The sequence below is a fragment of the Thermothielavioides terrestris genome, chromosome 1 (genome assembly GCF_000226115.1).
Source record: "Thermothielavioides terrestris NRRL 8126 chromosome 1, complete sequence".
Lineage (NCBI taxonomy): Eukaryota > Fungi > Ascomycota > Sordariomycetes > Sordariales > Chaetomiaceae > Thermothielavioides > Thermothielavioides terrestris.
Window position 1 is genome coordinate 4,500,558 of NC_016457.1, and position 13,113 is coordinate 4,513,670.

At 43.7% G+C, this 13,113-nt stretch overlaps 2 protein-coding genes across 2 annotated transcripts; both read left to right on the forward strand.

Moving 5' to 3' along the window:
* Window positions 1-1,479: 1,479 nt before the first annotated feature.
* THITE_113024 (uncharacterized protein) lies at window positions 1,480-2,800 on the forward strand (the record flags this gene model as incomplete). Its single annotated transcript, XM_003649626.1, has 7 exons — window positions 1,480-1,497; window positions 1,632-1,660; window positions 1,930-1,975; window positions 2,105-2,307; window positions 2,506-2,522; window positions 2,595-2,604; window positions 2,635-2,800. The coding sequence occupies 7 exons, from the start codon at window positions 1,480-1,482 to the stop codon at window positions 2,798-2,800; spliced, it is 489 nt and encodes a 162-aa protein (XP_003649674.1).
* Window positions 2,801-4,132: 1,332 nt separating this feature from the next.
* On the forward strand, window positions 4,133-4,384 carry THITE_2038933 (uncharacterized protein; the record flags this gene model as incomplete). The annotated part of the gene is made up of 1 exon (XM_003649627.1): window positions 4,133-4,384. A coding segment is annotated over one exon (252 nt), but the record flags the coding sequence as incomplete, so codon positions are not given.
* Between the last annotated feature and the right edge of the window lie 8,729 nt (window positions 4,385-13,113).

A 13,113-nucleotide genomic window follows, 5' to 3' on the forward strand; every position in this document is an offset into this window, starting at 1 on the left:
CACTAAGTATTCGCGAAGAGTTAGAAGCTAGACGGATTTAAGCCTTATAAACGCCAACGTCTACAGGGACGTACAGTAGACACTCAAATTTATCAAGGACTTCGAGGTTATCTACAACGTCTAGTAGATAACCGCTATTAACCCCCAAGACCTCTAATATCTAGAAGCTACCGTATTACTCGAAGAGGCACTAGAAGGAGGCGCCTACGCCCAACGATATACTAGAACACCGTACATCGTAGAGTACCCTCCCTTTTAGATACTCGACAATTATATTCCTTACGCCTACCTTGCAACTATTAGGCGCAAAGTCCGAGTAGCCATTAGTAAGAACCTTATCCCAGACTCTAGGATCGAAGACGTTGCCTCGGAGGCTAAGGACTTGATCCGAGAAACGCTAGAGACCTTAGTACCAGAGAGTCGGGGACCGCTAGAGACTCCGAAGCCTTAAGGGACCAACGATTAGCAACTGGGACCAGCTATATCGCTAGAAATATCGGTAAGAACCAGACGTAATCCGACCGAGAACTAGCTAGTAACTTTACCGAGCTTAACCTTCTAGGAGCAACTAGAGCCCTAAGATACGCCAACTATTTCTTAACGGGGACGCGACATCTATACCGTTAGTAGCTATAATCTTGGTGGACGCTACTAAGTACTACTAAGAGGATTGTAGGATCTACCGCCTTGGAACCGACAACCCGAAGAGGAAGACCTGTTATCTCCGATAGCTTAGTTGATTGGCGCTTTCGACTAGGTTCCCTAGCCACCGCTATAGACGTCTAGCCAACTATCTTAGCACCTATCCGAGCTTCCTAGATTAGACATAGTCATCTAGAACCCTAGGATAGAATATATAGATAGTTCGGTCGACTTTGGTGTCTCCTTACTATTCTAAGAGATGCCGAGCCCGCTATGTGGATAAGTAGCTGGACCCTCTAGATAAGGAGCTGGACCCTCCGGACAAGTAGCTGGAGCTATAGACATCTAGGCTATATTCGCTATATAGGACTTTCTCACCTAGATGGCTAGAATAATAGAGAACCTAAACATTATAATCGAAAAGGTGAATAGGGCTATAGGCGTAGAAGACCATTAGCCTAAAACCGAGGACGGAAGTACTACGTCTTTGCAACTAGCCGTATCTACGTCGAAATAGAAGATTTAGGACATTAGTCTCTTCTAGCTAGATACGGAGAACAAGGCTAAAGAACCCTAGGACCTGTAGTACGACAAATAGCAGCTATACTATAGGGATGTCAACCTTTGGGTTGAGCGGGTGGATTAGGTCGTTAGATACTACCTAGCAAGAGAAGAGACCTTGTATATAGAGATATAGACCCTGCTTCGAGGATTAGTGCTACAATAGTATAAGCAGTAGCTCTCTGCTATAGAAAAGGCAGTACTGACTATGTCTGTAAAAGTGTAGACTAAGCGTTTGAAAAAGGAGTTCGGCATTAAAAGACACAAAGTAGAGAAATGGCTAAACGAAAACCGGTATACCGCGAAGGACAATTACGAAGATAAGCCGGTCTAGAAATTTGCTATAGAATACTTCAAATATATATACATTTAGGGAGACACTACTGAGGAGCAACGTCTAATACACTTATATAACTACCTTTATCTAGAGCTTCGCTAGCTGTGCTCTGAACCGGACGTAACTATAGAGATAGGCGCGTTCCTTAGTATCCTCGACACTAAAGTATATATCGTTAGAGACAAGCTCCGCCAGGACGCCGCCGAGGGCTATATCATTGGCTATAGTCCTATTGCTAACAACGTAAATACGGAGTACGACGACGAAGGACGAGGAGACGACTAGGAGGATAGTAGAGCCTTCTAGATAGGAAGAGGTAGAAGAGGATACCGCGATCTTTGGAGAAGAGATAGAGATAAACCCTAACGACCTAGAAACAATTGGCGTAGAGATAGTGACCAAGTACGGCTATTCGGTGACCGAAACTTCTATAGTGTAACTAGACGTAGAAGAGGATACCAACTATTCAACGATCGTAGAGGAGGAGTTAGACCGTTCAACGGCTAGAGAAGAGGCGACAACGGCAACTAGGGAAGACTACCTCGACCTTGACGACTTTAATAGATTCGGATATATGTATGTAAAAAGCAGTTCGAAGACGGCACCTTCTTATACCATAGCGAGATCATAGTGATAGGAGACGACGAAGACGCTAACCTTTACTATGAGATGCTAGAGAAGATTAGGTACATTCTTGTCGACGAATATAATATCGAAGCCAAGGACGAGGAGTCGGAAGACGAGGAAGCTAACAGTTTTTACTACTTGTATTACACCTTTCACTAGCCTAGACCAAGTTAGAATAAACTGCTACGATAGCTCCTATGGATTTAGCAATGTACCGCCTATGGTAGAGTCTTTACAATATGTAGTGAGCTTTTCGAATATATAGCCAACGACAGCGACGAAGACAAATGTAGACCTATATAACCTTAGACAGACCGTTAACACGACCTCAGTGACAGTAAGGACAAGCTTGATAGTAAGGATATAAACTTCACGTTGACCGAAGGACAGATTATAGAAGTGTAGCTATATATACCGCCACTGAAAGCATTGGACAAGTAAGCTACGTACCTTATAATCAACATTAGTACGAACCTAGGCGAGCTAGGCACTGAGGTTTACTTTGATATAGGTAGCAACGCTAACCTCGTCGATAAGGAGTTTATCTCCAAATGGGCTAAGAACCTACGTTGGATCGATGTGAAGCCGCACTTTGTTAAAGGCGTTGGAGCCTATACCGAAGTCAAGAAGTAAATCGAGTTTAACTTCTATATCCGAGGAATCGTCCGCGGTACCAACGTGGACGGTCACTTCACTATAATAGCCGACGTCATTGAAGGCTTAGGAGCGAAACTATTGATTGGAACTGACTTTATACTCTGTAACGGAGTAAAGATTGACCTTAATATATCTACCTATTACTTCTGGTCCATTTACAATATAAAGGTGAGAGTGTATATAGAATAGAAAAGAACTATCTAGAAGGTGAAAGCCGCGAACACTGTGACGGTCGTATCTATAATGGAATACCTGATCGAGACTACGTTCGAGCCTATAGATACCGATGACGACAATCTAGGTAGCTAGAAACGTAAGCTCTACTTCGCTTTATACGTCGAGGGTATACTGGACGCTATCGTAGACGCGAAGAGCGTATACTAGGCTATTGTAAGGAACAATATCGCTTGCCCAATCACTATTGTCGAAGGACAGTGTATTGGACACCTTCTTCAGTATAGCCTAGAGGAGGACATCTAGGCAATGGTATAGAACCTTACGTAGTAGACCTAGGATAACGTTGTAGACGATAAATACGTATAGATGACAACAACTATATAACCGGAGCCTAGCGGTAAGGAACCGATAACAGAGACACTAATAGAGGATAAGTATAAGCCGCCTACTAAGCAGGAGTTCTATATACTATCCTATAGTATTGAGAGACTAGACGATATCCTATATATCAAGTTAGTAGTAGGGGTAAGCGTCTATAGCAGGGACAAACGGTACGTAGAAGAGATAAAGGCACTGCTAGACAAGTATAACGTCTTCTATAACTGTGGCATTGTCCCTATACTAAAGGATCAAAAGATGAGAATTCCATTTATCGACGGATAGTAGAATTAGCTTAAGCCTATTCGGGTTTACCTACTAAGCGCTAAAGACTAAGTAATCGTCGATGAAGAATATAACAAACTATATATGTAAGGAAAGATGGATTTTATAGACCAGCTAACCCCTATCGCTTACCTAGTCTTTGTGGTCTACTGCACGGTTGCTAGAAAAACTAAAGGCAGAGCTATAGTAGACCTCTAGCCCCTAAATACGTTGGTGGTACTGGATATATACCCGTTGCCTAACTAAGACGACATTATAAATATAATGACAGGCAATACGATCTTTATAGTATTCGATACCTCTAGATTCTTCTTCTAGCTTCTAGTTGTAGAAGAACACTATGACCGTATAGTAGTCATTAGTCCTAGAGGTTTAGAATGTTCGAACGTTGTACTAATAGGATTCAAAAACTCGCTAGCTTTCGCGTAGCGCTTTATAGACCGTTTGTTCTATAAGCACAAGCACTTTGTCTACGTCTATATCGACGACATCATCATCGTTAACAAGAATATAGAGGAGCACCTTAAGTATATCGAGATAGTTCTCGACATCCTCGACAAGGCGTGCGTTTATATCTCGGTAGAAAAATCCTTTGTAGCCTACCTATCAGTGAGACTTCTTAGCTATATGGTTAATGGCGAAGGAGTGGCTAAGATAGACGATAGGATCGCCGTATTTAAGAAACTTAAGTTCCTCGATACCCTCGAGACCTTAGAGTAGTACCTTGGTATAGCCGGATAGCTATATAAGGGCATCCTATAGTACATAGCAAAAGCGTAGCCTCTATAGGACTATAAGACTAAACTCCTTGCCTAAAGGAGAGTAAGCGGAGACCTTCCTGTCGCTAAGTCGAAGAACGCTAGGAAGGTATTCACCTCGAACGCCAAATTCGAGCCTACGCTAACGGAACTAGAGTCCTTCAGGTTGCTATAGGAACACCTATATGAGTAGTACTTTCTACATTATCACTGCCCTAACAAACCGCTATTCATTAAGCTCGACGTAAGCGGCAAAGGATATAGAGTAATCGTCTTTCAACTCCATAGCGAATAGGACGGTACTAATATCCCTGGCCAAGATATCCCAAGTAGTAAGATCTAGCCTATTATATTCTTGTCCTGCCTGACTTCCAACGTAGAAAGGAAGTATAGAAGTATAGAAGTAGAAGTCGCCACTGTTGTATAGGTAGTTAGGAAGCTCTGGAAAATAGTATAGTTAAACCAATACTCTATAAACATCCTAATAGACTATATAGCGACTAGAGGCATTATAAAGTATATATCTCTCGCCACTATAGACCTTGCAAAGGCCAATCTGAAGCTCGCTAACGCTATAAACTGGCTATCCCAGTTCAACCTTAATATCTTCTACGTACTAGGAAAGCTCAACGTTGTACTAGACGCCCTATTACGCTTACCGACCTTCGAAGAGGACGCCCCTAATGAAACCCAAGACGCTACTAATGAACTAGAGGACATTTGGTCCGCCACCTAGATCGACACCGAGGAATACTATGCTATAGACACTAGTACCTTCGAGCTAGTTATCAGTGACGAGTTTAAAGCCAAGCTGACTATAGCTTACCCTAACGACTATCGGTACAATAAGATCATTAGAAGTCTCTACGATACGGAAGAACGAGCTAAGAAGATCGCTAAGTAGAGAGAATGTAAAGAGCGAGAAGGAGAGCTACGAAGAAAGTAGCACCGAAAGCTACAGCTTGGACTCTATAAACTAAAGGACGGTCTCCTCTACTACGTCGACTACGAAGGAGCGAGGAAGCTTTGTATCCCTAGTAGCTATATCAAAGACATTCTTACCGTTGTATACGACAATACTTACCACTTCGGTATAGACAATATAATAGCGAACCTCTTGGTATTCGCGTTTAACCGAAAGCGCTAGATGGTATATAAGTACGTTCGGCACTGCCCTATATATAGAGAGAACTAGACCTTGAGAGAACCGAAGCCCAGAGACCTTTAGCCAATTTAGACATCGCCATAGCCTTTCTATACTATTACTATAGATTTCATCGTCGGTTTGCCTACTATACCCTCTAAAGGGATACTGTAGTCAATAAAAAAGTATCTAATCCTCAACGCTATATGCATTATCACCTACAAGTTTAGTAAGAAGAAGCTTCTTATAGCTAGAAACGACAAAATGTTAGTAGAGGAATAGGCAGTTATAATCCTTAGAGCGTTGATATATATAGATTAGGGACTTCCAGTGTAAATTATTAGCGACCGAGACACTAAGTTTACCTTTGACCTATAGAAAGAAATCTTTTGTATTTTAGGCGTTAGTCTCCTTTTCTCGACAACCTATCATCCCTAGATGGACAGTTAGTTAAAAAGGACGAACTAGACGGTAGAAATCGCTATCCGTATAGAAGCTATAGAAAAACCAGGAACGCTATAGCCTCTACTTCTCCCTACGTTGTAGTATAATCTCAATAATACGTTCGTAGTCACTATCGGAAGATCGCCGAACGAGTTGGTATACAGCTTTAAACCACGCTCTATCCTAGATATACTTCACCGTAAGAAGGGTACCATTGCCTTTGCCGAAGCTATCAGTGTCCTTAGACAGTAGTATCAGGAGGAAGCAGTGGAACAGATTGATCATATAGGCGCTATTACGAAGATATATTACAATGATAAGTATACGCCTACTAAGTTCGAAGTAGGAGACACCGTTTACCTACGACTATACGATAGATACTATCTCCTAGGAAAGCTTAAACGAAAGTGGTTACTATAGTAGGCAAGACCGTTCAAGATTGTCTATAAAATCGATAGGAACGTCTACGAGCTTGACTTCTTAGCTAGTTGGAAAGTCTATCCTATAGTTTCAGTTTCCTAGTTATAGAAGCTAGATTAGGGGAAAGACCCCTTTGGCTATAACGTAGAACCCCCTGGCCCTATGATCGTTGACGGAGACGAGTACTAGGAAGTCGAGAGAATTGTATAACGGCGTATTACTTAGAGGAACTAGAGACCCAAAGTCGAGTATCTAGTGCGATAGAAAGGATTTATTGCTAAGGACGACTGGTGGATTCTATATATCTAGCTTGTTGACGGTGCTAGGGAACTTGTCGAGGAGTACGAAAAGGCGTACCTTATCGACTAGGAGAAGGAACATTGTAACAAGGGTATCGCTATCAAGGAATGGGAGGAAGTGAAGGAGATTCCTTGATCCTAGAACCGAGTTGTTGTCGAGCTGCTGTAGAGGAAGGGTAGCGACTACTAACAGCTATACTGTTATTGACTTTCTCTTTCTCTTTCCTTCTTTCCTATTTCCCTCTCTTCCTTTCGTTCGTTTACACTTTCCTTGTCAGAATACGTTCGCTTTAGTATATCTGTTACCGTTATACCGCTACTAGACGTATAAGCGCTGTCCTCCATCTTACAGATCTCCTAGTTTTTCTTCTCCTTACCCCTTACTTAGACATTATCAACGCTTTCAGTTATAAAACCGTAGTTATTTAGTTCGTCAAGCACTTTGCTTATTCTAGTTTTCCTATATCCAGATTCGCTACTGACCTTGACCTATAAATAGTTAGGGAAAGCTATCCTATTGCTATAAAGGTATAGGGCTTCGAGCCTCGAAGGTATAATGTTCTATTCTCTAGCCGCCACTAGATGGCAACATTGTTCATTGGCCGTAGGCACCGCGCCATTGTTTTTGTTTACTTCTAGAACGGCCCAACGTAGGCTACTATAATTTCCTTTCTTTTTATATATCAACCTCAACGTATCTATCTTCCTTAACAATTCCTTATTATAGTTATTCATGTTCGCTACACGATCGATCGTTAAACTTTCTTATCATTGAGCTATATATATTCATATGAGCTACCGTCAGTCGGTACGCGCTTACACTACATTTGTAGCTCAAAACAATCCGCTATATATTCTTACGGTGTCTACGTCAACGACAGAGGCGACTATATAGTCGATTCTTTTAACTCGCTAACGTTATCGAATAGCGAAGTGCTCAAGTACGATTATATCGATATTACTAAGGGAGATACCCGACTAGCTTTCGTCGTATATAGAATGCCTCTCTATATACGAAAGACTCCCGCTAAAACCTATACTACTGGTACCTAAAAAAGAGAGAGCGCTCGCCTCGCTGTAAAGTAAGCGGGAGGTACTATAAAGGTCACTAATATGCCTAATACCCCTTCGCGTACTATAGAAGTGTATACGTCCTACTAGGCTACAACTAAGGACGTCGTTGCTAGAGTCGCCTATAACAACGAAATGATAGTCGCTAAGAAAGCCGATATAGCTAGAGCGATCTAGAACAGTTTAGAAACTATATATAAGGAACAGGAGCAAGCCGCCATCTTAGGCCCCATTGTTATTCTAGACGACAAGCCTAAAGTCGCCAAGGACTACAAGGAAGCGCTAGATAGCGACGTAGTACAAGAGTACCTCGACGCTCTTCTTACTCACAAGTATATAGAAGGAGAACAACCCCTCCAACGTACGCCTAGGATCCAGTACCCTATTATCGATAACGTCGTAATCGCCTATGTATAGCGTAGAGAGCCTTAGCAAGCTATATATATCGTATCCGATAACGAAGTAGTTATAAACGACGACGACTAGGATGCCTTAGACGACGACGAGGCTAATTATGCTAGTGATAAGGAGGATATAGCTATAGAGCCGTATCGTATTGTAGAGCTGTAAGAGACCTATATGTCCTATAGTTATTCCTATCGCCCTACGAAAGCTATAAACAAGTATATCGCTACTATAAGCGAGGTACTCGCCTACGTATACGCAGACTTTGGCTATGACGAAGAATATATAGCTAAGCTTATAACGTAGTTCGCTAGATTCTATTACGTAGTTCCGAAAAAAGATCCCAGTGACAAACTAGCTAGCTTCGCTTACAACTTACATGTCTATAGGATCAAAGGCATAGTTAAAAAGGCCCTCAAGGAGTTCTAGGAGACCGGAATAGTGACCGTAAACTATATACCGACCGCTATTGAGATCCTCGCCTTACGGTATATGTCGCCCAAAGGGGAGGGCAACCTATCTATCAATGTGATATTGGTAGAGCTTAGCCTAGTACACTATAACAACGCTAAAGCTATAGATACAGTAAGCGGTGCTGGCTATACAGTTACTATGAACAACGTCGCTATCAAATCCCTCTAGGCCAATATAAAGACTATATAGGCGCTTACCAAAGACCTATTGCATTTCATATAGAAGTACTAAGCGTACGTTAAGGAAGTCGAGAACGTCGCTATAGAATCTGTAAAACGTATCAGCGTTGTAGATATAAATAGGAACGTCGAATATACGGAGCTAGATACCTTTACCTTCTAGGCCGATTTAGATAAAATATACTATCATTAGATCAAGAAGATTAGCGATATATAGCAAGCCTACGACAAGACTATGACGGAACTCCGTCGTATAGATAATATACTCTGTAAAGACGTCGACGTAGTTATATATATAACCTCCGATATACAAGATATCATCTATATAAGTTTGTCGAAGTGTATACGAGACCTCGAGCGCTATACAACAATCCTCGAGGCCTATACGATCGTACTAGGCGCAATTCCTAGCGAGATGGAAATTGCGAAACAAACTATTACGACCGTCCAGCCTGATAAGCGCCAAGAACCGGTACCCAAGGTTAGCTAAGCTACAACCATAACGGCTATACACTCTACCAAGACTATATAGCCGCTTGCCTAGAGAACGTCTACCAAGGTACCCGTCGCCAAAGCTACGCTGCCAGTTGCACCGACGACACTAGCCAAGACGCTATAAAGCTAGCGCAATGAGAGTACCCGTTCAACGTTGGAAGCAAAAACGGTCGAAGTCACCGCTACTAAACGCTAGCGTAAAGTAACTATTGACGATAAGGTATAGGAGACGCCGATACGTCCTTCTAAGAAGCTTAAGAAGACGCCCACTTCCGCTAAACGTAAAGCGGTAATAAAGGCATCCAAGGTCGGAAGAGACGACCCCTATACTAGTGATAGTACGGTCGATCTCGATAAATGGAACAAGTGAACGGACATATTGCAATAAAGGACTTCGCTATAGGACGAGATGACGGATATAAAACCTATATAAGGTATGATGTAGATTAGTTTTCTTCTCTTCCTATATGCTCCTTTATCTTATATTGAGTTCTGTAATGATGGTGAGGACGCCATCTTTTTCTTCTTGTCCCTAGGCACTTGTTACATATAACTGTGGCAAGGGTACCTATAACCGTACTGCGGTCAGGGGTAACGAGCGTTCCTTTAAAAAGGGGAACCTTACCTGGAACCCCTTCGTAGGAAGATAGACTGTATCAATATACTTTTGTGACATATACTAGTGTTCAGGAGTGCCGCCTTATCAGCTGACGAGGCTAAGAGGCATTGATCTTTCTCACCCTCACACGTTTATCGCCAGATGGTCACTGAGGACTATCAGCGTGTAATAGCTAGGCTAGGGCCCTAAGTCTTTATAGCAATCCTAGTTAGGGCGTACTCCTAGGTCTATAGCTTGCCCTCTATAGCCGTCCTATAGGCCCCCTACTATAGCCTCTAATCTAGCTAAGCTCCTAGGAACCTAGCCGACTAGGTAGGCTATATAGGCTTAGTTCCCCCCCCCTATAGTAGGGCTAAGTGCACTGGGATAGCCTATTATCGATAGCCTTTATTGAAGTATACTAGCTCGCTTTTTTTAGCTATAAAGGCTATGCCCTAGGTTTTAGCCCACTATAGGTATATATTCTAGGCTTTTTCCAACTGCTGAACGTTGGCTTCTAGGGTCCTACTAAAGGCAAGTAGGTTAGTATTGTTAGCAAACCCTACTAAGCCTAAGTGTAGGTGCCTCTCTTTTAGCACCCTATATAGGGTACTAATATAGAGTAGGAATAGCACTGGGGATAGAGGGGAGCCTTAGGGGACCTCTGCTACCACTGAGATAGGCTCTGTAGCCCTCCTATCGAAATAGAGGATAGCCAATTAGTCGGCTAGCTAAGCCCTAGTCTATAAAACTAGCCACCTTGGGTAGCCGAGGTCCCGAAAGGTGGCTAGGAGCCTAGGGTAGTTAACTATATCGAAGGTCCTAGAAATATCTAGTTATAGAAGCGAGGCTAATGCTCGCTGCCTCTAGGCCTCTTAGACCTAGGCTACTACTAGCCGTATCGCTAGCTCTGTAGACCTATAGGCTCTGTTGCCCATTTGTTCTTTAGAGAGTAGGCCGTTGGCTTTAGTAGCCTCTACAACCCTCTTCGCTACTACTGCCTCTATAACCTTGCCAATAGTAGGTAATAGAGCGATAGGCCTATAGCTAGCGGGGGTCTAGTAAGCTACTAGAGGCTTACTAGGCTTCTATAGCACTACCGTCTTAGCTACTTTGAAACGTAGGGGGAACCACCCCACGTATAGGCATCTAGTGGCTAATACAGCTAGGATCTAGGCTAGCAGTTAGCTATAGGCCTTAAGTAGGCTAGTAGGGAGGAGGTCTTCTCCTAGGGCCTTCCACAAGGCGGCGCCTTATAAGGCTCGGCTAATGTCTTTAGGTGTTACCCTCTATTCAATAGCAAACTAGCTAGGCTAGTCCTAGGCAAGGCTAGGGTCTTAGATATTAGAGAGGTCGATAAGTGGGTTTAGGAAAAACCGGCCTACAAGGGCTTAGGCCTTAGCCTCGAAGGTGGTTAGGCTAGGGGCCCCCTAGGCTACTTAGAGGGCTAGGAGCTTAGGGGGGTCGATAGGGGTATAGCTCTTAAGCCAAGCCTACATTTCTAGCCTCTATAGCAGAGCCTAGTTGTCGCTAGCCTCCTAGAGGGTAGCCCTCCAGTTAGCTGTCTTAGAGGCCTTAATAGCCCTCGATAACGCCTTGGTAGCTCTATTATAGTTTGTCCAGTGCTCGGGGGTAGAGACTGCTTTGTAGGCCTTTTCAGCTTGCCTAGCCTATTTTCAAAGATCTTAGATCTCTAGGGACCACTATAGGGCTTGGAAGCCTTAGCAAGGCCGTTTCTAGGGGGTAGTACAGTTTGCGATAGCCTATAGCTCAGCTATTAACTTGTCGAAGGCTTCCTATAGGCCTTAGGCCGTTGTAGCCTACCTAGCAAGCTCGCCTAAGGTAAGCCCTATTGTAATAGGTAGGGTCTTCGCTTCGGCTTCTACCTCGGCCTTTCGCATTATACCCTAGGCCTACCCTGTTGGATAGCTATCCTAGCACCCTCTAGGCCTAGATACTAAGGCTTTGAGGGCCTAGGGGTAGTGGTCGGACCGCCCCCTAGTGTCTAGGCTATAGTAGGTGCTTTGTAGGCCTATAGAGGCCCAAATATAGTCAATAGTCGATAGCCGAGCTAGCCGATGGCCCTAGGAGGCCCAAGTTATAGCCCTATAGGGTATATAGAGCTTAAGATCCCACTGGATAGCTAGATCAAATAGCTCGTCGACCCTTCGATCTAGCCGGCTATACTAGTCCCAACAAGGGTGGTAGAGGTTGAAGTCCCTCGCTAGGACTATAGGCACTATAGGGGCGGGTAGCTATAGGAGCTTGCTTAGCACCTCCTTAGAGTCTAGAGGGTTATAGACCGACTAGACCTTAAGGCCCTGCTCTAGCTGGACCTAGTACCAAAGATCCTCTGTACTATAGTCCCATTGGCTAACCCTATAGCGCTTGGTGATATATAGGGCTGCCTAGGCCTTAGGCTTGTAGACTAAGTAGTATTGGGAGCTTCGGGGGCAGTAGGTCGACTTGGTAAACGGGTTGATCTATAGCTTTTAGATAGCTAGGATATCGAAATTGCACTCCTTGAGCAGGGACTCGATCGCCTCTTTGTTGCCCTAGGTATTCTACGATAGGATCTATATAGTTATAGCGCTATTGGGTAGTCGAGAGTAGTCGGCTAGGTTAGGCTCTGGGCCTCTAGTTGGTTAGGCAGTTAGCTAAGTAGCTAGCAAGGTAGCTAGCTAGGGGGTTAGCTAGGAGGTTGGCTAGGCTAGCTAGCCCAAAAAGCGAAGCCCTAGGTGGGAATCGAACTTGCGAAGTTGTAGTCGAGCTAGCGCTATATTAGGTCCTAAGCTATATCTTAGGTTGCAACCGCTATACCGCTAGGTCTACTGTAGGGCCGTTTTAATGGCTAGGCTAAGCTAGGGCTATTAGGTTCAACTAGGTTAAGGGCAAAGATCTGACTATTATCTTGAGGCTAGTGGCTAGGCCTAGCAGCTAGGGCCTAAGCAAAGGTCTAGGGCCAATAGGCGTAGGCCTCCTAGGCCTTAGCCTTGACCTAAACCTAGGCTAGGTAGCCCCTGTCCTAAGCCAAATGCTTTCTACTATAGGCTAGGCAGTAGGGTGGCTAAAGGCCTTTGCGAGTAGGGCAGTCTATCTTAGCCTACCCACCTTCCTAGCTATAGGCCTTGGTTCTATAGCTAGGGTATAGGGCTTCCTTAT